Source organism: Stylophora pistillata, chromosome 1 (assembly GCF_964205215.1).
Source record: "Stylophora pistillata chromosome 1, jaStyPist1.2, whole genome shotgun sequence".
Lineage (NCBI taxonomy): Eukaryota > Metazoa > Cnidaria > Anthozoa > Scleractinia > Pocilloporidae > Stylophora > Stylophora pistillata.
The window spans coordinates 44,697,009-44,721,799 of NC_142519.1; the positions used below are offsets into that span (position 1 = coordinate 44,697,009).

General features: G+C 36.3%; 3 protein-coding genes across 3 annotated transcripts; 2 read left to right on the forward strand and 1 right to left on the reverse strand.

Annotated features, from left to right (window-relative positions):
- Positions 1–2,063: 2,063 nt before the first annotated feature.
- Positions 2,064–8,244, forward strand: LOC111325145 (protein farnesyltransferase/geranylgeranyltransferase type-1 subunit alpha). Its single transcript, XM_022928881.2, has 7 exons — positions 2,064–2,235; positions 2,518–2,632; positions 3,437–3,541; positions 4,778–5,050; positions 5,472–5,534; positions 6,180–6,351; positions 7,589–8,244. Exons 1-7 carry the CDS (start codon positions 2,094–2,096, stop codon positions 7,685–7,687), a joined length of 969 nt encoding a protein of 322 aa, XP_022784616.1. The 5' UTR covers positions 2,064–2,093; the 3' UTR covers positions 7,688–8,244.
- Positions 6,136–11,666, reverse strand: LOC111325146 (phospholysine phosphohistidine inorganic pyrophosphate phosphatase). The gene is made up of 6 exons (XM_022928882.2): positions 11,505–11,666; positions 10,042–10,383; positions 9,563–9,626; positions 9,350–9,442; positions 9,156–9,247; positions 6,136–8,630 (listed from the first exon to the last, which is right to left on the reverse strand). Exons 1-6 carry the CDS (start codon positions 11,630–11,632, stop codon positions 8,540–8,542), a joined length of 810 nt encoding a protein of 269 aa, XP_022784617.1. The 5' UTR covers positions 11,633–11,666; the 3' UTR covers positions 6,136–8,539.
- A 62-nt stretch (positions 11,667–11,728) lies between these two features.
- LOC111325142 (pleckstrin homology domain-containing family A member 1) lies at positions 11,729–24,111 on the forward strand. Its single transcript, XM_088758964.1, has 11 exons — positions 11,729–12,085; positions 14,083–14,142; positions 15,343–15,376; positions 16,341–16,429; positions 17,739–17,903; positions 18,843–18,968; positions 19,742–19,810; positions 20,260–20,321; positions 20,692–20,755; positions 21,735–21,815; positions 22,283–24,111. Exons 1-11 carry the CDS (start codon positions 11,948–11,950, stop codon positions 22,352–22,354), a joined length of 960 nt encoding a protein of 319 aa, XP_088615090.1. The 5' UTR covers positions 11,729–11,947; the 3' UTR covers positions 22,355–24,111.
- The last annotated feature ends 680 nt before the right edge of the window (positions 24,112–24,791 follow it).

Consider the following 24,791-nt stretch of genomic DNA (forward strand, 5'->3'; position numbering starts at 1 on the left):
AGAGTCAACATGCATCCCGAAGGTACATACTTAAAATGCACTAACTGTTACACGTAACTTAACGCTATTCGCTAGTTAAGATGGAAACGATGACGATGCACAAAGATTGACAGCTTGACAAGTGACACCTTTAAAGGTTGGTGCACAGCATTTTAAATCAGATTTGAGCTAGGCTATAAGTTGTACGTGTAAGAAATTAAAGTCAGAGATAAAGAAATTTAAACAGGCTGAGTGTTAGAAAAAGCTTCTAACAGTATTATCAAGAGAACCAAAAAGGGATTCTCAAAAAAACAGGGTTTTAAAGAAAACTCGATTGTAGACGCCAGTCAGCTACCTCGCTCAGTATAAAGTAATCCAGTACAGTAGTCGTTTATAGGAATCGGGCATCTATAGAGGTTTCCCGCATGACGTCACGTTTCCATAGAAACACATTGACGGCCATCTTGAAGGTCAACCTCTCGCGGAAAACATAAGGCGAACCGAAGGGCTGACGTAAAGATGGTCAATTTTTGCTCTGTTGTCGGTTGTTCCAGCCGCTCAAATCGCGACAAGAAGGGATATTATTGTTTCCCAAGTGTTATCGTCCATCAAGGAGAAAAAGCGCGCAATCTTTCGTCTAAAAGACGCAATCAGCCAAGTGCTAGTCGGCAGCCCCACATGAGGGCACGTTTATTTGCGTCTAGCCCTGAAAATTTTCAAGTGGATGGACGATAAATCGAAGTTTGAAAACAAGCAATACCGAAGAGCAAAGGTCTGTTTACACGGGGGTGGGTGGAGGACCCCAGGGAGGTGAGGTAAGGTAACCAGCCTAGCCGTGGTCAAAAAATAGATCCCGAGATATCAGGGTGACGTTTCTAGATGTTGTTAGCGCGTTTGCAGTTGTAACATGACTGCGACCCCGGCTAAGGTGAGTTACCCCTCCTTGAGACGCTTGCATGGCAAAATATGTGACCCAACACGCCTAAGTGGGTTACCCCCGGCCTATCATGCCAACGTGATCAAGATAGATTATATGGATAGGCGGGTTACCCTGCATACCTAGGGTCCCCCACCTCCATGTAAACAGAACCTGAGTTATTTTTCATTATAAAAAACAGGCCAGCCCCTTACTTAGTGGACCACTATCTGAACTAGACCTCAGATGTAAGCTACTAGTGTGATCCCAAAATTATTTCCTTTGCCTTGGCCTTGAAATTCGCTATTTTTTGGTCCACGTTGAATAACGATCTTTTTGTTTGCTAGTTACAGTATTATTTTATTTATATGGTATTTGATTTGCAAAAATAATCTGATCAGATGGATTGCATGATTACCTTAGCCTCTCCAGCGGCGCTGTTAAAGAAGACAAACCACCATGACCAAATATAAGACTTGATGATATCATTGGTTGAAACATTGGATTCTGTAAACTAGATCTAGCCGCCTCCCGGTTAGCTAAATGGATAGAGCGCCGGACTGTTGAGCGGGAGGTCGAGGGTTCTAGCCCCGGCCGGACCAACACTCAAGGTCTTAAAAATAGCTGATGAAAGATTTAAAGATGCCTTTAAACACATTCCCACAGTTTAACCTATCCTTAAATCTCCATCAGTTTACCAAAGATAATAAAGGCTTTCTCGTGTGAAAAGATGTTAAGAGGTTATATTGGTCTTATTTTTATTTATTCGTATTGGTCTCGAAGCTATAATCAAGAAAAGGAAAAACATTCCGATATCACCGACATCAGCTAACTGGACCCCAAGACAAGTACCACCTCCCAATTGTCATCTAAGAAAAAATGGGCTGATTCCCTCAAATCAGATCTACATAGCCCCCTCACCCTTGCATTTTCTGCTCAAGTTTTTTTTAACTGCTCGTATGTTTCTGATTTTCAGACTGATTTTTTTCTTACCTTTCAAGACATGGTCGACAGCAGGAGCCCATCGATTAATGGGCTCCTGCAAGAGAGGATTTCTCCTCTCTTGGCTCCTGTCGCGATGTCGATAGTCATCGCGTTCCATGCATTTTTCGCGCCGTTGCCCGGAACCCAGACCTCCTCAGCCACATCCCTAGTGTTTTTTCTTTTCAGGAAAGCCTGGTATAGAGCGTGAGGAAAGATGGCAGAGAGTTCTGGCGATGAAGATGGATTGGAGACAGATTTCGTGTTTTATCGCGATCGTGATGAATGGAAAGATGTCACTCCAATTGAACAGGATGATGGACCTTATCCAGTTGTGAGGATTGCGTATTCTGCCAAATGTATGTACCAGTTAAAGAGTTAACACGCTCTCGAGGCCTTTAGTTAAATTTGTCTGGAGGAATTTGAATACTTATCCTTACTTCCTTAAATATCTTTATCCCTCGTGTAGTAAAACTACTTAAGAAGTGTTTGTAATAGTTAAGAAAAGAATAACATAATCAGTATCTATTGATTTTGGTGTGCATGTTATTCCTATTTGTTGCACGTCTGCAGTTCAAACAATTAGTTTTGTATAACTTACACATGTTTCTTTCGTGACGCGAATATTTGCATTATTGCAGTCAAGGATGTCTTTGACTACTTCAGGGCAGTTCTGCTGGCTGATGAAAGAAGTGAACGTGCTCTTGAACTCACTGAAGATGCCATCAGCCTTAATCCAGCGAATTACACAGTCTGGTTGGTACAAATGCGTTCCCTCACTTTTTCCTCTTTGTTGATCCTCACAATTTACTTTGTAACATTCTCATAAAGACATTGCCCCAGTTTGTTAAAGGGAGGCTAATACTATCCAATGGATAAAAGGCTATTCAGTAAATCGGTGGGAACAAAACATTCTATGCTATCCACAATGTAGAGATTTATCTATTGGAAAACAATATCCATCATTTAAGTAGTCAAGAAGATGCATGATTGCATTCAAATTATTAAAAGGGTATCAAAGGGACATTTTGTGCTCCAGATGAAAATGGATTGGCCTTTCCACTCAAGTCTTGACCTGGGCAGAAAACCGCACTTCTAATTGTTTCCAAATTCCATGATTTTACAGTGCTGTTTCTATGTTTTCCCACACAAGGCCTATAAAAGTTGGTGACCTGTACTGGTGTTTTTTTTTTTAGCTCTATGCTCATGGGTATATAGATTGACTGCTTTGAAACAGGGAGTACATCACCTAGTTATAAGGGGCTCGTAATATGAGTCTGTCCTCCCCCATGTGTGAGAATCTGTGAAAAAAATCTATAGCAAGTTTTGAGGTAATTTGATACAGTTGGGCAAAGGAGCAATGCCAGGTGAAATAGTCCATGCTGGAGTTAAGTTCGTTTTGATAATAAAAAATGATGGCAATTTTTTTGCCAAATATACATTTTTCTGAATCGCAAATGACTAATCATGTGATGAATTGAGTAGACTCTGAGTGATACCAGAGGTAAGATAAACAGAAAATAAAATCATAACAGTTGCGATTGTTTTTCTCCTTAAAAGGCATTTCCGAAGAGTTTTATTGAAATCACTGAACAAAGACTTACAGCAAGAATTACAATTTATAACAGAGGTCATTAAAGAACAACCCAAAAATTACCAAGTTTGGTAAGTGTAGATCAGTGCCCTGTTTTTCCTTGCTACAGCAGTAATTTAGGGCACAGGAATAATTTAATATATCATCACCTGAAATTTTGTTTTGCACCCTTTGAAAAGAAAACCTATTTCTTTCCTACTTCATGAAGAATAAGATTCTAGCTGAAACTTCAGGGCCTAGTTGTTCAAAGGGGGGATAGTGCTATCCAATAGATAAATTGCTATCCATCAGATAAAAGTCAACAAAATGAGCTGCACTATCCACCAGATTTTTTTATCCAGTGAATAACGCTATCCTGCCTTTGAACAATCAGGGCCAGCCAACTTTAAAAATATATATATATTTGTATGGTTGAGTTATGTTTCATTAGTTGTCACATACAGGTGTATGTACTGCATTCATCCTGATAGTGACATAGTTTTCCTTGCCAATTGAAACTATTTTGAAAATGTCTTCATAAGCATCAGCTTTTTGAACAAGCAGTACATCTCATCAGCAGCTAAAGTTAACCCCTCCACTCCCATGATCTTGTTAGAAATTCTCCTCACCATCTACCATACAATTCTTTGAGATTTTTTTTGAGTTTTTATAGATTTGTACAGTGTACAGGTGAGAGAATAATAGGACATGCACTCCCCTACTGGGTTCACCCACCTAAACCAACCCCATCCCACCCATCCCACCCAAGGGGAGGACATACATATATTTTTTTTTTTTAACGACTTTCTTGGGCATATCAGATAAATATTTAAACGAGGCAAAAGTACAATAAGACAATAACAAATAGAAAACAGAAGAGAAACTGAGATAAAACTGCACCCAAAAGGGAAGGCACGAACGGGACGTAAAGTCCCATGCGTAGTGCTGCCCATTATGAATTAAAAAACACTATGAAATAGAAAATTACAAAAATACAGAATAAATAATTTCAACTTAGTGGCGCGAGCACGTAATCACACAGTAATCTCGTGCGTGGGAAATTAATGTCTCCTACCCTTAACCCTGCTGGAGCTGGGACCTCCATTTATTCATCCCTATCCAACAAGACTAGAATATCTAACTATTTCATTACTTTGGAGAATTTTGAATAGTATCAACGGATAATCCCCTAGTTGATATTTTCCTTTATTCTCATCTTCATATTGTAAGGAGAAATTCTGTTTTGATCACTCATGGGAGTTAAGGGGTTATTACATAATCTCCTTCCTTTAACAAGAGGAAAAACAAATTTATTCTTGTTTTCTTAGGTATCACAGAAAAGTTCTTGTTGAATGGCTGAAAGATTCCAGCAATGAACTGAAGTTTACTGAGGACATTCTACAACTAGATGCTAAAAACTATCATGCTTGGCAACACCGACAGTGGGTCATTAAAGAATTTGGTTTATGGGAGAAAGAGCTTGATTATGTAGACAAACTGTTAACTGAAGATCTTCGCAATAACTCTGCATGGAATCAAAGATACTTTGTGGTCTCCAAAACAACAGGCTTTACAGAAGATATTGTAGATAGAGAAGTGAAGTAAGTACCAATTATAGAGATTTTTCATCCCTGTTCCACAGTGTTTCACTTGTTGTTTTTCATGGAGTAAATTTACAAATGACAGCTCTCCTTTGATAGAATTGTAGTATACTGACTATTGTAAGTTGTATTTTCTTTTTTTCCTGATCCCCTTTGACACACAAATTTCAGAGTACATGTACTTTAAATGGTGTTTCTCGCATCACAAATTTGAAAGGGAAAACTTCAAATCTCACTTTACTTTGCCTTTCTTTTAATTAAATTTGTTAATACTAATTGTGGGCTTAATTTTGCATCATGTGTAAACCCTTTGCCACCCTCTGTCGGGTAGCAATGATGTTAAACGTTATTGTGTAGAATATTCTTCTGTACCAGTAACCTGAAAAGTTAGCTTACTATCCTCTGAATCTGTTCTTTGTAGGTTAACTATGGACATTATTCAGAAAGTGCCAAACAATGAAAGCGCTTGGAATTATTTGAAAGGGTAAGCATCGAGTCTTCTTTGTATCTAAGGAAGGATGAAATTTGATAATGAATTAATATGGATATAACAAATGAAAAGGTATGTTTCACAAGGGAAAGCACTCGCCTCGTTCACTTGCTATGGAAAACTTGGGAAAGTAAGCATAATCTGTAGCTAATTATAGGATATGTATAATGCACAGTACATATACTGCTGTGTGGTTAGGTCATATAGAACACTGGGCTGCTGTGTGAGATGTCGATGGTTACAGCCCCAAACTGGACCAACACTCAGGGTCCTCAAATAGTTAAAGATGTAATTTGGATATATCAACAAAGTTGAAATGGTAAATTGGCCACCGTAATGATTACAAAAACTGACGTTTCGAGCATTAGCTCCGACGAAGGGCTAACACTTGAAACGACAGCTTTTGTAATCGTTACGGTGGCCAATTTACCATTTCAACTTTGTTGATATATCCAAATTATTTCGTTACCCCCACCGACGCAGCCCCAAACAGTTTCTTTAGAAACTATCGGCCTTTAGTTAAAGATGTGCTTCCTTTGCTATGAAATCTGAAAATAGTCAGACATTTTAATCTTAAAATAAAGTAACTGATTGCTTTTTTTTTTTTTTTTTTTTTTTATTTTTTTTTTTATCTTATAGAGTTCTGGCTCCTACTGGTCTAAGCAAACACCCTGGTCTGAAGGACACTTTGTTGGAAATGTACAGTAATGGTATTGACTCTTTGTATTTAATGTCCACATTGATTGATATCTCTGAAGAAGAGCTGGAGAATGGGGTTGGTGATTCAAACTGTCTGGGACAGGCTTTAGAGGTATGTTGGATTTTATTTGAAACAGTTTGACAGAGTTACTGTAACCACCAGTGTATTATGGACCATCAGAACTTTCCCTTGAAACCTTTATGTGGAAATTTAACAGGCTGTAGAAAGATAGAACTTAAAATTACATGCATAAACTTTAATTTATACTCGGATTTTAGAGTAGCTAATATCTTTGAGCTGAGACTACTTAAAAAAGTAATATATAAATATATATATAATTATACAAAATAGTAATGATAATAATGACAATTGTATTAATAAACGCATAAAAGTAAAATGCTCAATCAAGCAAAAAAAAAAAAAAGAATCCAAATGTAGGTAACATCCTGTGTTTTGGTTTTTAAGTCTCTAAAGGAACTAGTACGAAAAAAGTCTGGTAGTGCATTCCACTACCTAGCTGAAAAGTGAGAAAAGGAGTCAAGACCATAGGTAGTTGTTGTAGATGAAATGTAGTTACCACAAAGATTTTAGGAAGAGGACCGGAGTGGAAACTTTGATTGATATTAAATATTAAATTGAATTTCTAGGATTCATATAATTATTAGTCTAGTACTCTTCCATTGAAACCCAGTGAAAGGTGTAAAACTTGCTATATTTTGTCAATGGACCTTGAATTTATTTGGAAAACATACTGTCAGTGAGCTAATCAAAATCAAAGTGTGTAACTGAATGAGTTTCTTAAGTTTACATATTCTCCTGTTTTCAATTCCGCTTCATCAGAACAGACTGCCTCAGTGAGTTCATTACTCACAGTTACAATAGGGCTTAATTGTTTTTGTTTGTTATGCCAAGTGTATTGTGTTATGTGTAGAATTGAATGAATTTTGTTGTCTCCCTTGTAATTTAGTGTTTAACACTACCAAAGGGTTAAATAAACTGATTAAATTTATTTCTTTATTTATTCATTTATCTATGTGAAGGTGATAATAGTTTGTTGGCATAGTTGGGGTACAAGGGTTGATCATATACGTACATTTATTCAAGACATGTAAATAGGCACCAGAGTCATAAACTTGGTGGCATTTACTAATGAAAATATTTATCTTAAATTTACTATTATTCTAAATTCCAATTCAACCTGGAAACAGTGAACAAGAAGAGCCACCTTGTGGAATGTCCACTGCTAAACCCATTATTTTATTTGATAATTATTTACTTATTTATTTGTTATTGTGCTTGTAGACAGTGTTGATTTTCTTATTATGGCTTAATTCTTTCTTTTTTCAAGTTGTGCAGCAAACTTGCCACAGATGCTGACTACATCAGGAGAGAGTACTGGAATTACATCTCCCGCAGTCTGAGTAGCAAATATGGGCAACCACAATGACACCATTAATAAAATTAATAAGAATTTTGAATGATAAGTGACAGCTGCAAAACACACATCTTCAGTTATTGCTTACGATCTGGTAGTACCAAAACACATCACAAAGAAGTCAGTGGAATATAGAAGAATTTCTTGTTTCCCTAACCTTATCAGTTAGAGGTTAAAAATAGAGAAAAACATATCAGCACAAATTGAAGTGCTTTTTCTTAGCCAAGTTTAAATCAGATTTAGAATAAGCAATAAAATGTCTTAAGCTCAAAGAGGAGAAGCAATGTACATGTTAGACTGCCATAAATTGATTGTGCTCTAGATATCTTTTGAATTGGAGAAAAAGGGAAACCTCATTGGCTTAAAACTTAAATTCCTTTGCTCAATGTTTCAATAAAGAAAACAGATTGTGATTTGATATCTTTGTGGCCTGAAGTATGAGCTAACCTAGTAGGGAGACAGAAGGTCAGACTTTGCAAAACTTGTATTACTTATGCATGCCAAACAATTTATGTTACTTTTGGCATGTAACTTGATTTCAGGTAGAAATAAATGTTTCTTCGTTTCAATTATTGTAAAGTTCTTATGCTAAATATGAATACCATATATTTTTGTGAAGTTAGTTTCATAATTCAAACATCCCCTTTTTTTTAATTACTAGCACATTTCTGTAGCTCGATAGATCTTTGCACATGACATCTGGGCAGCCTGGTATGTTACCAAACCAGTAAGATGGTGAACATGTTGATGTATGAAGCCATTCCTTTCTGGTTTGAACTCTTTTCTTATGTCAAGACTTTCTTTTGATGAAACTAGAGGATCCTTTGTCATTGAACAATTATTCACTCATTCATAATACGCTGCTCAATTGTATTTGAGGATAAGCTCCACAGCTTGTGCCAGATTGTCCACATATCCATCAGGTTTTACAGCCAGGTGATTTTCATCTTCAGGCCTACAACATTTATTTAAAGCATTTCATCTGATGTGAAATTTCAAGGAATTGGAAGCGAAAATTCATGATTCTTATTCTTGCTTCCCAATTAGAGCTTTGAGGCCTACATTGTAGCAACTTGTATCGGTACCTTGAAGGTTTCCCCCTATTTCAAGTCTTCTTAAACCATCTTTGCAATTATGCCCCCTGCAATAACACATGAGCACTCCCACCTTTACAAGTTCACCCCTATAATCTTTCAACTGGTTTCCTTGCAGAAGAACATAAATTATTCTATTGAAGTCATAATATATGGTTTGAACAACACTAAATTTTAGAAATCCAAAGTTGAAGTTCTGATATATTTTATGATAATATTTTAAAAGTTGGGTTACTTGTTGGAAACTCAAATTGTGGTCAGTGTCATTATTTCATGTACAATTTTTAATTGTGGAGTAAAAATCATGGTTTACGGAGCATAGCTCAAAAATACAATTAAAAAATACTTCAAAAAATGTATGCCTAGCATACAAAATAAAAGAATACCTATATTTTCCAGTCCTAACTTGCACTCCTCTGATTCCACATGCCTGAGCCCCACCCACATCTGATACAATGTCATCTCCAATCATAACTGCCTGAAAATTAAAAGAAAAAAGAGAATTATTATAAAAATTCAAAAAAAGTTTAGAAAAGGGAGTTAGAGGTTTTCTGGAATAAGAATATTAAATAATACTTACATCTTCAGGTGATACTTGAATCTTGTCCAAAGCAGTTAGAAAAAAATTAGCTGAAGGTTTGCCAATAATCTCAGCTTTAACATCGCAAGCAAACTGGAAGACATAACTCATCATTAAGATAGTTGAACTATGCTTAAGGGGTATCGAAAAACAGAAATTTTCAAACATTCACTAAACTAATTGAAAGAAAAACAGAAGGAGGTAAAAACTAACTTCTAATGCCTTTACATATGGACCTGCATCTAGGACCAGATTAGAGCCATTTTTGTAATAGCGCCTGAAAACAAAGGATAAAACCATCAGAAAGTTCAATAGAATCTTCATGCACAACTCAAGACTGTATGTCAATGTCTGAGGCATGACTAACTTAAGTCCAGCACGGAACACTACCTTTAGTCTTGTTATAGGAAGGGAAGAGGGTATTTTTTCAACTTGACTTCTCTCTTGTCTCATCTGTAGTCAAATGGAGAGAGCTGTGAGGGATTTTTTGACATAGAAATATACCAGGCTAAGACCAGAGTAAAAATGATAGGAGTTGACTGTATCATGTTCCACATGAGTGAGGCTTCTGTCAGCTTACACAAGTCTATAAATTTATCTGGAGAAATCCCTGATTTTACAAACCCCTGGAGGGTAAATTTACTTTTATTGCCATTCTCCCTTTCTTTAATAGGGATTCTTCTCTACCTTACCCATGTCCTAAAGCAAAAAGAACTGGATCATCAGAAGTTAAAAGTAGTCTAAAGGCCTCATTCATGCGTGCATAAGTAAACTGATCTTCAGCTCCACCAACAACAACACAGTTGGGATTACTGCAATCCATTCCCTGGTATTCGGCAAGTCCTCTTGGGTGAATCAAAAGTAATGGACGTAGCTTACGTTCCTGAAGAATTTTTCTTGCAACAGGAGATGGTGCAAATAGTTCACTGGCTGACAGGTTGAATCCAAATTGTCCAAGTCTATGGACAAGCTGCTCTCTTGTGCAGGTATCTTCATTTGTGCAAAACTGCACCTTGTAACCAGCTGCTTTCAGCCTATGGTAAAAAGTAACAGAAAGAAACATAGTGAACTTAAGTCACCATATGAACTTAACATGAGCGTTAGAAACTTCTATGAAAATTTAACTCAGTCAGTTAAATTAAGTAATTAAATCTTTCAGGAAAAATTTGGACCACCACACTGAACACTGTACCCCTTGTTGAGGGGAAATACAAGTCATTAGTATATGTGATTAGTATATAGTTAAAATAAGTGATAGAAGAGAGCTAGATAACAAGCTCAGTATCAATCACAGTATTTATACCTCTCAGTTAGTACATGTGCTATGGCTGGTCAATTCATGGGCCATATTTTACTGTGCAGCCTGCTAAATTTCAAAAGTGCTGCAAGGAGGAGATCATGCCTGCATCTCACTTCCTGTAGTAACCCTGCTTGTTGAACTCCTGCATCTTTGACTTCCGGACCTCCGACCCCTTAGCACCAAAAAGTACTTATTTCCTCTTAATGCATGTTTGTATTTTGCTGTTCTGTCATTATCAGCCTTCCATCTTTTGTGCCTCTGTCACCTCTTTTTTGTTGGGTTCCACCTCTTTTTCATAGGCTTTTACTCCCCTGAAACCCCTTTAGAGACAATTTTGGCATGTTGCATACCATCCCCCATTCTAATAAATGAGTAATAAAGTGCAACTTCTGTTTTGTTTTTCTGTCACGCACTCATTACCATATGAATTCCCCACTAGAGAACCCACCCCCTACCCCGTCGGGACAAAAGCCCAAACGACTTTAAAAAAAATTTAACAAGCGAAATAAAAAAAAAGCATCTAAAGAAATTCACCAAAAAAATAACACCAGAAATAAGCTGTCTGTCTTTTTTTTTGGCAAGATTTCCAGATAACCTCATACATAAATTACGCATAGAGTGTTGTAAAGAAACCCTTATATTCAGTCTTTATGAAATGGAATGCATAATTAATGTATGGGGTTGTATGGAAATCTTTCCTTTTTTTTCTTTACAGAGGCTATACTCAAAATCGTTGGTCACTTTAGTAGTATAAATAAACTCATAAAATATTCGGAGTGCGCTTAGCTTCAGGAAGAAACCATTACAGAAATACGTTCAATTAGAACGCCATTCAGTTACGATCTATCAACTTACTTCTCAACTGCTTCAACAGATCCAGGAATAGCTTCACCACCTTCCTCACTAGTGTTGTAAAGAACACCAGAAATGTCGAGCAAAATTCCCCCAATTTTCCTTCTAAGCCAGATCGGTCGTTCCGCCATATTGCGATAATGATCGGTATGCAGCGAGACACTATCGACTGATCATAATCTGACGTCTGGTCAACGAAAGTCACCGAAGATTGACGAAGATCAAGTTCGGTGAATTTTTATTTACTTACAAAGACGTATAGCTAGCACTTCGAGTTATTTCAGTTCATTGTACAGAGCAGTTTCGCTCTGCAGGTTTAGCATCCAGATTTGTTCGTTTTTCTATGCAGAGGAGATAGTTTCCAGGCTGCAGTTGTTCGTTTGACAGTTTATAGTGTCTACGGTTTCGCGTTGTGTGTTTTCCCGCGCTTGTGATCATCAAGCAGTATGCCTCTCCGAGATTCACAGGGAAGGTTTTGTGGAACGCTTCAGCGTAAAGAAAGCGATGGACACTGGGACCGCAATTACTTTGTTCTAGACGAAGAGAAATGTTTGCTACGTTATTTTTCCTCGATGAACGCACAGGTCAGTTGGAATATATGTCTCTGATTTGTTTCTCTGCAAACGATTAACTCCCTCTATCAAGACAACCTAATTAACACAGATCAATGAAAGACTTCTTGACTAGAAATACTTCCGTATTCTTGATCACTACACATGCACCTTAATTTTCCATCCGTTTTTTGCCTGCAAATATTCTCTGTTCAGGTAAAGAAATTTCTAGAAAGGTATCTGAAATGGCGACAGTTGACATGTGAGAGCAGATATGTGTTTTGGATAACAGGAAATTAATCGACTATGAGTTTGCTTGGGAATTAAACCATCGGAATCCATGTCTCAAATATTGCTATCTTAGAGGCTCGCGATATGACACAATATAACTAAATTTTCTCAAATTTGAAAGAAACAGTGGGCAGGAGGAAAAGGTTATGTTTATCGCAGCTATTTTTAGCTCTTGATCACGAACACGTTACTGCAATAGCCGACTGGTTAAGTACGGGAAATGTTTTGCTTTTTGATGATAATTAATTTTTTTTTTCATCTGTAAGCTTCGTTACTCTGATTCGATCTCTTCGAGGAGACCATGTAGTTTTCCGTTCACATCTCTCTTTACGTGTACTGGGTTGGAGCCACAGTCATAACCTCTCTTAATATAATTTTCCCTTTAACTTATCTTAGAAAGATCAATTATAATTGGCAGCTATATTTATGAATTTGGACACGTTTCTTGATGCTAGGATTTGTCTAAAGTCGAATACCATCACAAGTTTTGGATAAAATGAAATAGTTATTGTAAGGAATTATCAAAAGGAAATTGAAAGATTGAGCTTGTGTTACTCAGGTTTCATAAATTATATCGTCATTTTTTTGATGACAATACATTATTTGTCAAGGATATTTTCATGGAGTTTCCATGGAAACTGAGTAATCTATGACAGTTGTGTACCACTTAGCTAAGGAAACTTGTCATTCTGTCACAAGGTTACTGACAGATGTAGTAATAGTATTAAAAAACTGTCAGAGGTTTCCATTTCAGCTTTAACATGGGGTTGATGAGGAAGGTTTTGTTACATAAATGAGCTCCATATTAATTTGATCATTCTCAAACAGGATCAAATTATTTCAGTTGTGTCAGGTTATAACAAAGCTGATGCAGACAACATATGCTTTTGGACATTACTGAATGGAATTAATGTCCAAAAGTCTCTGTGTCTCATTAAAAAAGAAAATACAAGAGAACAAATCAATCAATCAATCAATCAATTTTTATATTTGACTAAAGCAGGTTAAAATTACAAAGATTACTAAAGTAATAGTTGCATCGGCAGCTATCAGCTGAAGTGGACCTGCTATGTAAAACTATTTAAAATATATGAAGTAAAATAATTATAGACTAAGACAATCACAATTACAATTGCTCCATATGCCCAATTACAAGAAAGCTGCCCTATGGATTAAATACCTCATAACAGTACTCCTGCAGGCAGGCATAGATTAAAATAGATAATAGATAATAAAAAAATAACTTAATGATGGACTTGATGAATAAATAAAGTTAACAATAAATAAAGTCATCATTCTTGTTTGAAATTACAATTATAGCTTCCTTAGCTGTGTACTAAAAAGCTATGTACTAACTATTTTATTTATAATGTCTAAATTGGTAATCTCGCTTTCAGGCTATTATGAAGATGTTCTTGTCATCCCCTTGCACATATATCTGAGTCAAACTATCCCAGCTTGCTTTTGACTATCATCCCAACTGTTGGTAGCATAAGATGAGCTTCAATGGCAGAGTAATTTCTGAAAAGTTACAATTATATTTACCACCACTCAAAGATTCCTAGAATACCACAAGATGGTTAATGTGAAAATGCCACATCCCATTTGAAAGAAGTCTATATAAAATGTAGCTATATATAAATGTAGATATTCTGTATTAATTATAATTTGATTTCATAATTCTATATCCAACTGTGTGAATTGATATTCAAAATGATTTTTTTCTCTTGTTGATATAGGAAGAAGTTTTGGATTGGGATGATTATGATGGGGAAATAAACATCAGACTTATTACCAAGGTTAGGCTAATAAAAAGTGAAATGTTTTAAAATAATTTTAATATATTTTATAACTGGCAGTGCCTGTAGACAAGATGAAGCAAAACCTGTGTTTGGTTGGCTAACTGAGTGGGCAAGATGGGCTCATCTTGCTTGCTCAGGATTGCCTGCTTTGATCCCTCATGAGAAAAAAAGTGTATGGAGCAGACTTGTGAAGTTTGTAATTTTTGGACATTGGTGGCAGTAAAGTTGCAAACAGTGTCAGGAGGCAGTCAAAACAAAGAAAAAAATCAAACAACCCTAGCTCTTAGAGTTGTTGTGGTGCAAACACAGTTGGCTTAATTTTCCCTCTCTTGAAATAAACAGGTCATTGATGATTCTTATCAAAGCAAAATCTTTTTAAATTATTGCTATATATAATAAGTCCTTTACTGATTGACCATGCAAGCTTGATAGGTCAAGATGGCTGGATATTAGCCTTGTTCTTTTTTTGGCTTTTTATGGACCTTGACTTTGTTAATGCAGAAAGGAGAACTTGGCCAATATCCAGCCATCTTGATGTTAGCTTGGTCAATAACACATATATTTTAGTTTATGCTACACATTAGTTAACAGCTGAAAAGACAAATTGTATGTCAAGAGTTTAATTTCCTACCATCTTTTGGTACATTGACAAAAATAAACCAATTTTTTTTCAATATAATAGTAGTGTACAGTATACCGATTAGAAAACAATTGTTCACCTTGATATCAGTGACAGTGGTGGATATTTCCCTGGCTTGTAGCTTCAAGGCTCAGTAAATATACACCACGATTCACCTCAATTTTGGAGAATAATTGTCATGTATTTATATTCTACCCCCAAAATTTTTTGTGCAATCTGGTAAAAGGTGTTAGCAAAAGTTTTGCAAATGGTTTTTCAAGAAAAAAAAAATCTTTGTAAAAAGATTCAATCAACAAAGTATTTGATCGAGGTTACAATTAGAGCCTGCCAACATGATTTCTCTGGTAAGGCATGCATTCTTGTATTGTTTTGGTTTGATATTTTTCAATACATACATTATATTTTAAAAAACATGGTTCTATTTGATATTTATAGGGATATTTTAAGACCTGTGCAAGTTGTTTGATATTGCCACAATTGCTTTCAACATAACATTTATTTTAAAATTATGATAGTTACTGATTAGAAATGTTTTGTGTTTAATGCTTTTACAACAGATTGAGGACAAGTCAAAAACTGAAGGATGTATTGGTAAGTTAAGTGGTAACCAAACAGAGTGGATAGAGTGCGAATTATATTATTGAGTGTGATTTCAATAATGTAAATATTAATAAAGACATGTACAGTTTAGCTGCAGTAATAGATTGTAATTACCCACAAGTTCACTCAGGCTTGTGAGAGATGCGTTGACCTTGGGATTTAGATGTCTGGGTTCCAGACCTTGCCAGGACAAAGTGTTGTGTTTTTAGGCAAAACACTTTATTTGCAGAGTTCCTCTCTCCACCCTGGAGTGTAAATGAGTACCAGAAAATTGTCAGGGAAACCTGGTGAAATCCAGGGGGTAACCTTACAATGGACTGGTATCCTACCAAGGGGGGGGGGGGGAGTAGTAATGATACCCCTAGTTGCTTCATGCTATGGAGACCAGGATAACGTTGCATTGGGCTGGATTGGCCACTTGGTTGAGTGCAGACTTTGCCTTTTTTAATGTACATAAGACATAGGCAACATGCAGTAGCTAAAAAAAATTGTCAGGCAGTTTATGAGGTATCCAGTCATTTGGTTATTTTCCCTTGCTAAGATGTAATAATGAAACTAATTCAAAACTTTTTGCAGGTTGGTCTTTGCTATTTAGTTCAATTTGTTGCAAAGCCTCTGACCCTCTAGCTCCCAAAATATATTAAGATGTAACTTCTCCCTATAATATCCATACATGTCCAGCAAACAGGTAATGAGAATACTCAAACTAATCAGATAGAAGCTGTATTCTTGATCTAACACCAAATTCTCGCAAATTATATACAGGGAAGTGTATAGCAGCTTGAGAGGAGAATTAACAATCAGTTCTTGGGAGTCACACGGGCAAAATGTCCTCTTCACACTTATTGTAAACCTTCTCCACACATTGATTATTTTAAAAGAATTCACATCATAAGCTATAAGGAAGCAAACAGAATTGTGTTGCCATAATTATTATTATAAATTACTTTGTCAGAGATACAAACATGCAGTCACAGATATTACGTACGGGCTGACACCAAAGAAGGAGGAGATGAATGGATCCGAACTCTGCGCAAAGCTGCTGTGAGTATTAACTCATTTGTATCACACACTGTTGGAGGCACGGTGGCCTCATAGTTAGTGCACTTGACTCTGGATCGAGTGGTCCAGGTTTGCGCCCCAGCCGGGACATTGTGTTGTGTTCTTAGGCAAGACACTTTACTGTCACAGTGCCTCTCTCCACCCAGGTGTTTAAATGGGTACCAGCAAATTTAATGCTGGGGGTAACCCTGCGATGGACTAGCATCCCATCCAGGGGGGAGTAGAAATACTCCTAGTCACTTCATGCTACAGAAACCAGAGTTAAGCACCGGCCTAATGGGCCACTAGGCTTGTAAACAGACTTTACCTTATCACACACTGTTAAATATAAATCTTTACTGATTTCATGGGATAATGAATTAGATTTACTTGTTATAAAAAAAGTTGTCAATTAGATTCATTCTCTGAAGGCAACAAATGCAGGGTCTAAAATTGTGACCAGCTGGTCACCAATGCAAAGAAAAGTTAATTATCAGGGGAGGTCGGGAAACAGTGAAATCAGAGTCATGTGGGATTTTCTCGTCATATGAAAACCAGCCCTAAGAATCATATTGTTAACCTTTAAACTCCCATGAGTGACCAGTACAGAATTTCTCCCTACTGTATCAATACAATATCAAGCAGATAAGTAATGAGAATCAAGAAAAAATATCAGTGAGGGGATAATTTTATTGGTTGATGCAAAACCAAATTCTCCAAACCAATATCATAAGATTTGTAGAGCAGACAGTAAGGAGAATTATGAATGAGATCTTGGGAGTGAAAAGGTGAACTCTAAGTGTCACCCTGTACTATCCTTTGCACGTACATTTCTTAATAATGAGTCTTAATTAGGCCAGTCAAAGAGAGAAGGCATAAAAATTCTTTTTGCGAGGATATATTTTGTTTATGTGTTTCTCTCTCTGCCCAAAACAAATCTACAAATGCTGCTCTTGCCTGAGCTCTGTTTATTGGGCACCAAAAAATAACAAACTTAAGTTGGAGCAATATGGCTATGGACAATAGGTCCATAGCTGCTTTTATTGAAACAAACAGAACAAGAATGAATTCCATTGAGGCGTTTGCCCAGTAAAGGTGCAGGCCAAGAAAAATGCCAAAAGCAATGACACCGAAGGTGTACTGCAGTTTCATGAAATGTATGAAAGCAATCCTTGCAGTAATGAACCCTACTTAATATGTCACTTTGTTTCATTATTTGTGAGAATACAAGAACATCTTCATCATATTAATGTCACAGTGATAATTATCTATTGGTCAAACACCTCCATACATCATTGGTGCTTTTTTTAAGGTACATCCTACCAAGAGAAAGGATGACTCCGTCGCTAAGGAAGAGAAATCAACAAATCATTGCACTGTTGGGACTGATAAAGAAAGTTCGTCGGAAAAGACAGAACGTATCGTGTATGAAACAAAAATTATTGGAGGAGTGGCTGTTAGAACCCCAGTGAAAAAGGTGCCACTGTATATCTAAAACACTTTAAACTGAGTTCTTGATATTATTCCCAGACATGTTTTCCTTTGTGGGGAAGACTCGACGGTGGACTAATTATGAGACAGTATCAACTTTACCTATGAAGTATTGTTTATTAATTGCTTTGAACTTTGAAGTTTGAAACACATTTCAAAGCAAAGCTTGCTGCAATTACATTTTAGACTCCCCCCACTTATTATCATGAGAGAAGTTAAAATCAGAAGAAAAAAAATAATAAAAAAATCACAATGTGTTAATTAAAACATAGAGATGTAACAGTACAGTTCATGTTTTATTGGAAGATATTTGTTTGAGTCAGTACCATAATTTGTAAAAACATATTAAATTTGTTCATTTATTGTTACCACTGGAACTATTACAAACAGTTTGTAATACTTTCAATATTATTTGAAGAAGGTGTATGGATACCTAGGTGCAGCACCCACTGAAGAGTAATATTACTAATGCGCTTGATGATTTTGAGAACAATGCTCTTTTTCCCATGAAACTTATTTTCTCTAATCACATGCTTTAAACTTCTTTGACATCTACAAGTGACTAGTGTTTAATTTCTCCCTACAAAATCACCCTTTAATCACACATAAAGGTCATGAGAATAAAGAAAATGACCACCAATTAAAGAAGCTCTTTGTTGTTAATGAAGCAAATTGTCCTAGTCAGCTCCTTAGGAAATGTAAAGAGAACAGTATGGAGAATATGCATACTGATGTTAGGGTATAAAGGTTAATTAAGAGGGAGCTCTTAGACCAATAAGATTCTGGTATTTTTGAGGAACCGTTTTGAAAATTTTGAAAAATATAATTGCTTCTTTCACATAGTCATGTGTTGTATTAATTAGCTACTTGGAATGTTTATTCAGTTCCATGTTACAATATTTTTATTTAATTTGTTATGTGACAGACTACTGATACAGACAGTGAGGGAGGAAGTTTGACAAGTGATTCTCTGATACGATCTGGTTCAGCTGGTAAGACAAGTACAATAAAACCAATCAAGGAAGGATACTTGTCAAAAAAGGGAGCGGTGGTAGGTGTTATTAGGGGCGCTTTCCATTTGACCAAAATTTTCGAGATTTCCAGTCTGAAATCAAATGGAATGGGAAAAGTTCTGAGATAAGTTTTCTAAAATTCAGGAATACGTCGTGAGTTTGCAATCTAGGATACCGTCAGACATGTTCCATTTCGATCATCAGCGAAAATTCTAATATTTTGATCCAGTGATTTTTGTTGAATGGAAAGTACCATAGACTTCAAGAAAAATAAATATAATTAATTAAAAAGAAAAATAAATTAAAGTAAAGATACTCGGCAATACCAACCTTGTTCCCAGGGTCTCTTATCTTCCCGCCCCCTTCTCTTGCTCTGTGGGGGAGGGGGGGGTGAGAGACCCTGGGAAGGAGGTTGCGGCAATACTACACAACAAAATGATTAATAAGATATAAGATATACGTGTTCTCATTACCAATTTCCTGGATAATGTAAGAATATTATAGGGAGAAGTTTTGTGACATTCACTTCTGGAAGTTAAGGGTTTAAAATATTTCCTGTTCTTCTTTCCTTTCATCAGCTCACGTGTAATTCAATACTATCAAAAGTATTAATTAAGTTTCTAATAAGAAGTTATTATAATTATTACAAACAATTTTCCTATCATTTTTTTTTTTTTTTTTTTAACAATCTTTTATTAGGAAGCTCCATCACAATAGTGGTTTACATAGAGGTCCTAATAAAAGATTGTTAAATCTTTGATAATCAAACTTAAGGTCACAAACATTTGCTTCATTATATGTCATCTTTCAGGTCAAGAATTGGAAAAAGAGATATTTCAAGCTGGACACTTTCCGACTTGCATATTATGAAAAATATAATGTAAGCTGTCAGCTGATTTTAATTTGTAAATTTAAGCTGACAAGTTTGCTGCTTTGCCCTTTTATTAGCTGTAATGGAGTGGTTCATGAATTTATCATGTATAAAATGTAGTAATTTGGTTATATCAACTAAGTTGAAATTGTAAATTGGCCACCGTAATGAATAAAAAAGCTGACGTTTCGAGCATTAGCCCTTCATCAGAGCAAATAAAATGTAGCGTTTGGTATTGATTTGCTGTAAGTTGTTTCCATGAAATGGAAAGTCTATCAACAGCTACTACTGAGATGGAAAGAATTTAAGTGAGTTTTTAGCAAGATCATAGGCAAGGAAAGTTGTAGACAATTTGTAAAATAATTTTGTGCAAAGTGAGGGGTTACAGAGAAAAGGCACTATACCCTATTAACTATGTTAAGTTTAATTTGAATTTTCTTAATTTTTTTTCTATTCAGGACAAAGAGCCTCTCAAAGTTATTAATTCATATGAGGTTACTGATGTGAAAGCAAGTCAGAGGTAAGAATACAATTCAGTGAGCAACATTGGTAAAGAGTGCTTGTTTATGTCATTCCCAATGATGACTTACAACTTGATAGGGACTTCAAGTGACAGGCTGATCAATCCAATGTTGACATGGAGGCCTCTTCCACAATTGGCTATCATTCAGATGTTAATTGCCACTTATTGGCCACACCTTGACCAATGTTAGCCACATGTTGGCCACAGGTGATCAATGGTTGCTATGGAAGGGAGATGGGCTTTCGACTTTTCATGTGCTTTTTTTCTGCCCCAGAGGCCTCTATTGCTGCTAGTTTTTCTTGCCTATTCCTGTTGTTGTTAAAATTTTTGGCATGTGTACTAATGTTGTTATTATTTTGTGTTACAGTACAGATAACAATCGAGAACATATGTTTGAGGTGGTAACACCCACTAGAACATTCTTGATCCAGGTTTGTGTCTCCTCTGTATGTTTGATACATACATTACATATACATACATTAATTGACCACTCCCCATAGGGGCTTTTCAGGGCAAACACCCACCCATCCCACCCAGGGGAGGACATCCACCACACAGTAAACTCATGCATGGGAAATTAACGTCTCCTACCGGCCTAATCCTGCAGAAGACGGGGCCTACGGTTTAATCGTCCTTATCTGAGAAGACTAGAATATCTATTCATTTCTTGATTATAGAAAGGTAGCAAATTTTCCTCGCTTATTTTAAGACCATGAGTATTGGTCCGGCCAGGGCTTGAACCCTCGACCTCCCGCACATCACAATCCGATGCTCTAACCAATTGAGCTAACCGGGAGGCGCTTATATTATATTATGTTTCGCTATATTCATGCCTATTGAACATGATTGGAGCAGTTGACTGAATTGGCTGAAACCAATTTTTTTTTTTTAAAGAGTTTGTTTTGGGTCATTGCCCACAAAAGTTGTTCTGAAAAAAAGCATGAAACCTGCAATGTATATACTACCTATTTCTGATGCAGTGAATTTTCTTATACAGAAGAAAGGGTAATTGTGAAGAACAGCTCCCCTCAACTAACCATCTACTGTTGGCCAGCTGTCCCCTATCAGTTAACCAACAGGTTTTTCCAGGGATTTATTCTTCACAATTAATGAACAACAACCATTGATGATAGTTATAATCATTCAAACTCAGATTAATTAGTCTTCGTAACTGTGATCATGAGGGCGAGTGAGATTGCAAAAAGAACTGTTTTCATCAACAATGAGTGGCACTTGCCAATCTTGATGGAAGTTGTCATCCAACAATACATTTTCTTCAGCCCAAAGTGCTAGCATGTTTTCTCAGAAAATCAAATTAAGTCAGAATTTGTTAATATATAAAAGCAGCTTTCATGTTTCCACCCTTTAATACCCAAGAATTGACATTAATATTCAAATGTTATCTTGCAGGGAAAAACAGAAGAGGAAATGCATTCCTGGATTGATGCTATTAAGAGTGCATTGTTGAGAGGGAGATCAGCTAGTGAACCGGTATCATGTTCATTAATTTATTTTTTTTATTCTCAATTTTACAATATGTGAGTTTCTCTGATCTCTCTCAGAGCCAAGATCACTTTTTCCCAACATTAATGATAACATGTTCTTTCATTAAACCTATTTCAAGCTGGGTAAAAAGTCAGGCTCTCATCAATGCTGTGATGTAAGCCGCAATTTAAGCCTGCTAATGTTTTGAGGCTTGGAGAGCATTAGCAGGGGGTTTGTGAGGTGTTGGCAAGGATTTGGTAATAATGATATTGTTGATTACATTTAAAAATGGAGGAACCCAACCTGCCAATTAAGGTAGTCCTAAGTGGAGCTCTCGAACACGATACACCTTTTTCTTGCTTGAATCTGGCATACTTTGCCACTTATGCCGCAGTGCTGAAAAGAAGCTGTTCTAACACAACACTGAAAGTTCTTCCTCTAGGTATTTTTAAGATCTAATTTTTTTTTTTTAGGATACTAAAAAGAGTCAAGAGTTGATGAGAAAAAGTGTAAATTATCAGTATGCAGAGACCACAACCCTTTAGCAACAGAGAACAGTGAAGGAGGTCATTGGTGATCGAAGAGACCTGTTCAAGATAACAATTTGAAATCAGTGACGAATATTGCCTGAACTTTAACTACTTGAAATTGTCAAAATTGCAAAATATATCTATTGCTTTCTCCTCAATGGCAATTGACTGGAAATGCAAATGAGTTCCAAGGAAGCTTAACCTGAGGAAATCACCAAAACTTACAGTATATTCTTATTTTTAATGTTCTTTGCAATTCTTGCAGTAAGTAATGCCTGGGGAAAGGCATTTGAAGCTAATTTGTGTTTAGGAAGAAGTTCTTTGACTAACCAGCTAAGAATGCAATAATTGTGCTAAAATTGTGAAAATTATTTAAAGTACAAGAACTTGTAAGAATTACACATTTTTTTCAATTTTGCAGCTTTTTCAGTCCTGAACATGAGTGAGGAGTGTGGGGGGGGGGGGGGCAGGGGGGCAGGGGGCATTCACCAACCATGGTCCCTTTGCCCTTCTTTTTGACAAACAGTGATAACTTTTAATGATATCAAAACAACTGGTAAGTCCTCTAAGGTTTTGTAAGTTTTGTTGTAAATTTGCGGGAATAGCAAAGACCTGAGGTGACTGTAATCCATAAAGATGGGGTGAATTTAGTGTTCCTCATTGAAATTGTAAGAGATTTATGGTATGCCAAACTAATCTTTCCAGTTGGGACCTATAGCTATGTTATGTTGGTAAGTTAATTTGTGGTCACTAATATGTGAAAGTCAGTGAAGAGGTAAAAGAAAAAAAACAAAAAAGGGGTTGTTTAATAATGGGGGTTGAATTGAGTGAAGTGCAGTTTGGTCTGAGATTTCAGAATCACAAGGCTTAGGTGTAAGCATGAATTCAGACCAAAATTTTACGACACGAAGTTCAATTACCACTTTGTTGCATCCATTTTGAAATCTAATAATTTAATCGCCCAAACACAGGATTTTACTCAATACAAATATATAATTGCCATTTATCAAAGACTATTGCTTTACAGAAAGACAGAAAAGTTTTGTGGACAAAAGTTGCAATATTCTCTACATGATGGCTGTTTCATCTTTCATTTTCCAGCAATTTTGATTAGTTACTCTAATAAACAAACCTTGAAATCTGATTGCTTGTTTAATTTGTTTTTGTGCCCTTTCATTGGTTTAGAAAAATATGTGATTTAGAGCAAAAAAAATAGTGCAACTTGTGGATAAACCATACTGCTCAGATTCCAAGGATCACCAGTGATTTCAAACTGGATGTAATAAAAGTTAAAATTTCTATATTGTAGCATATGGGTATGATATTTTTTTATAGCACAAATGGTGACCAACAAGAGGCAAAGCCCGTAAGGTTGCAAGTACAAAAGTGGTGTCATTTATAGAATCCTCATGCAATTTTTTTTTTTGAAGAGTTTTAGAACTTTACTCAGTATTTATTAAGACAATTTAACCTTGTAGATGGAGTACACTAGCTTATGCATTAGAATATTAAAGTAGAGGTAGGTTTAGATTAATTGCAAAACTTTAATTATATTTTTGTAAAACCATTTTCGCGTATATTCATATACAGGAACACATTGAGAGACTCTCTCTGATATTGGTGAAGGTAAAAGAGATTTTTTTTGTAACATTTATGAGCGAAGTAACATTTTTAGAAATAATTTTTTAAAAGTGCTGCTGTAAGTTATTTTTTTAGTGCAGAATGTAACTAAGTTTAACGCACCTCATTCAATTAAACACTTAACATGTTTACCTGTTTGTACTTGTTGTAGTTCTGTGGAGGTTTAAAAGGTGTCCGTGTTTTTACCTCTTTAACTGTACACTTGGTTTTGGAAAGGGCTTAAGGTCGCTTGGTCGGAGGGTTTACTGCCTTTTATAACCCATCCATTAATTTTGGCGCGATTTTATTGGTTACTTTACGTCACGTGGTGCAAAATCACAGGACAGTTATCACGTAATAACCCCCGTCCGCGTCGATATTTGTCCTCCGATTTTTTCCGTGAAAAAGAAACATACGTAGTCAACACAAGAGTTTCAACTTTTCCGTGCTGCGATTTACATGGAAAGAAACCAAACTGGTTTTTTTCGCTTGCTTGCGTCAATCACGCGCATTCGCCATCAGATCACCACTGGCTTTTTTACTGTGTTTAAGCGCAGTTTAGTTGCAATGTGAAAATTAATAAGAGGGTTATAAAATAAATAAACCCCGTTCTGGCTTGGTGGTATGTCGGCTGATAATGTCCTTGGCTGAGAGATTGTTCTCAAAATTTCATATTTGCCCTCGAAGCATCGCTTTTCGGCCCAATATTCATTTTTCGGACAATCTCTCAGCCGCGGACATTATCAGCCGACATACCAGCCGCCCGAAGGGGTTTAGTTACTAAACATCCTCGCCTCGCTTGAAAAGCCGTGACGCACTCTCAATCAGTCAG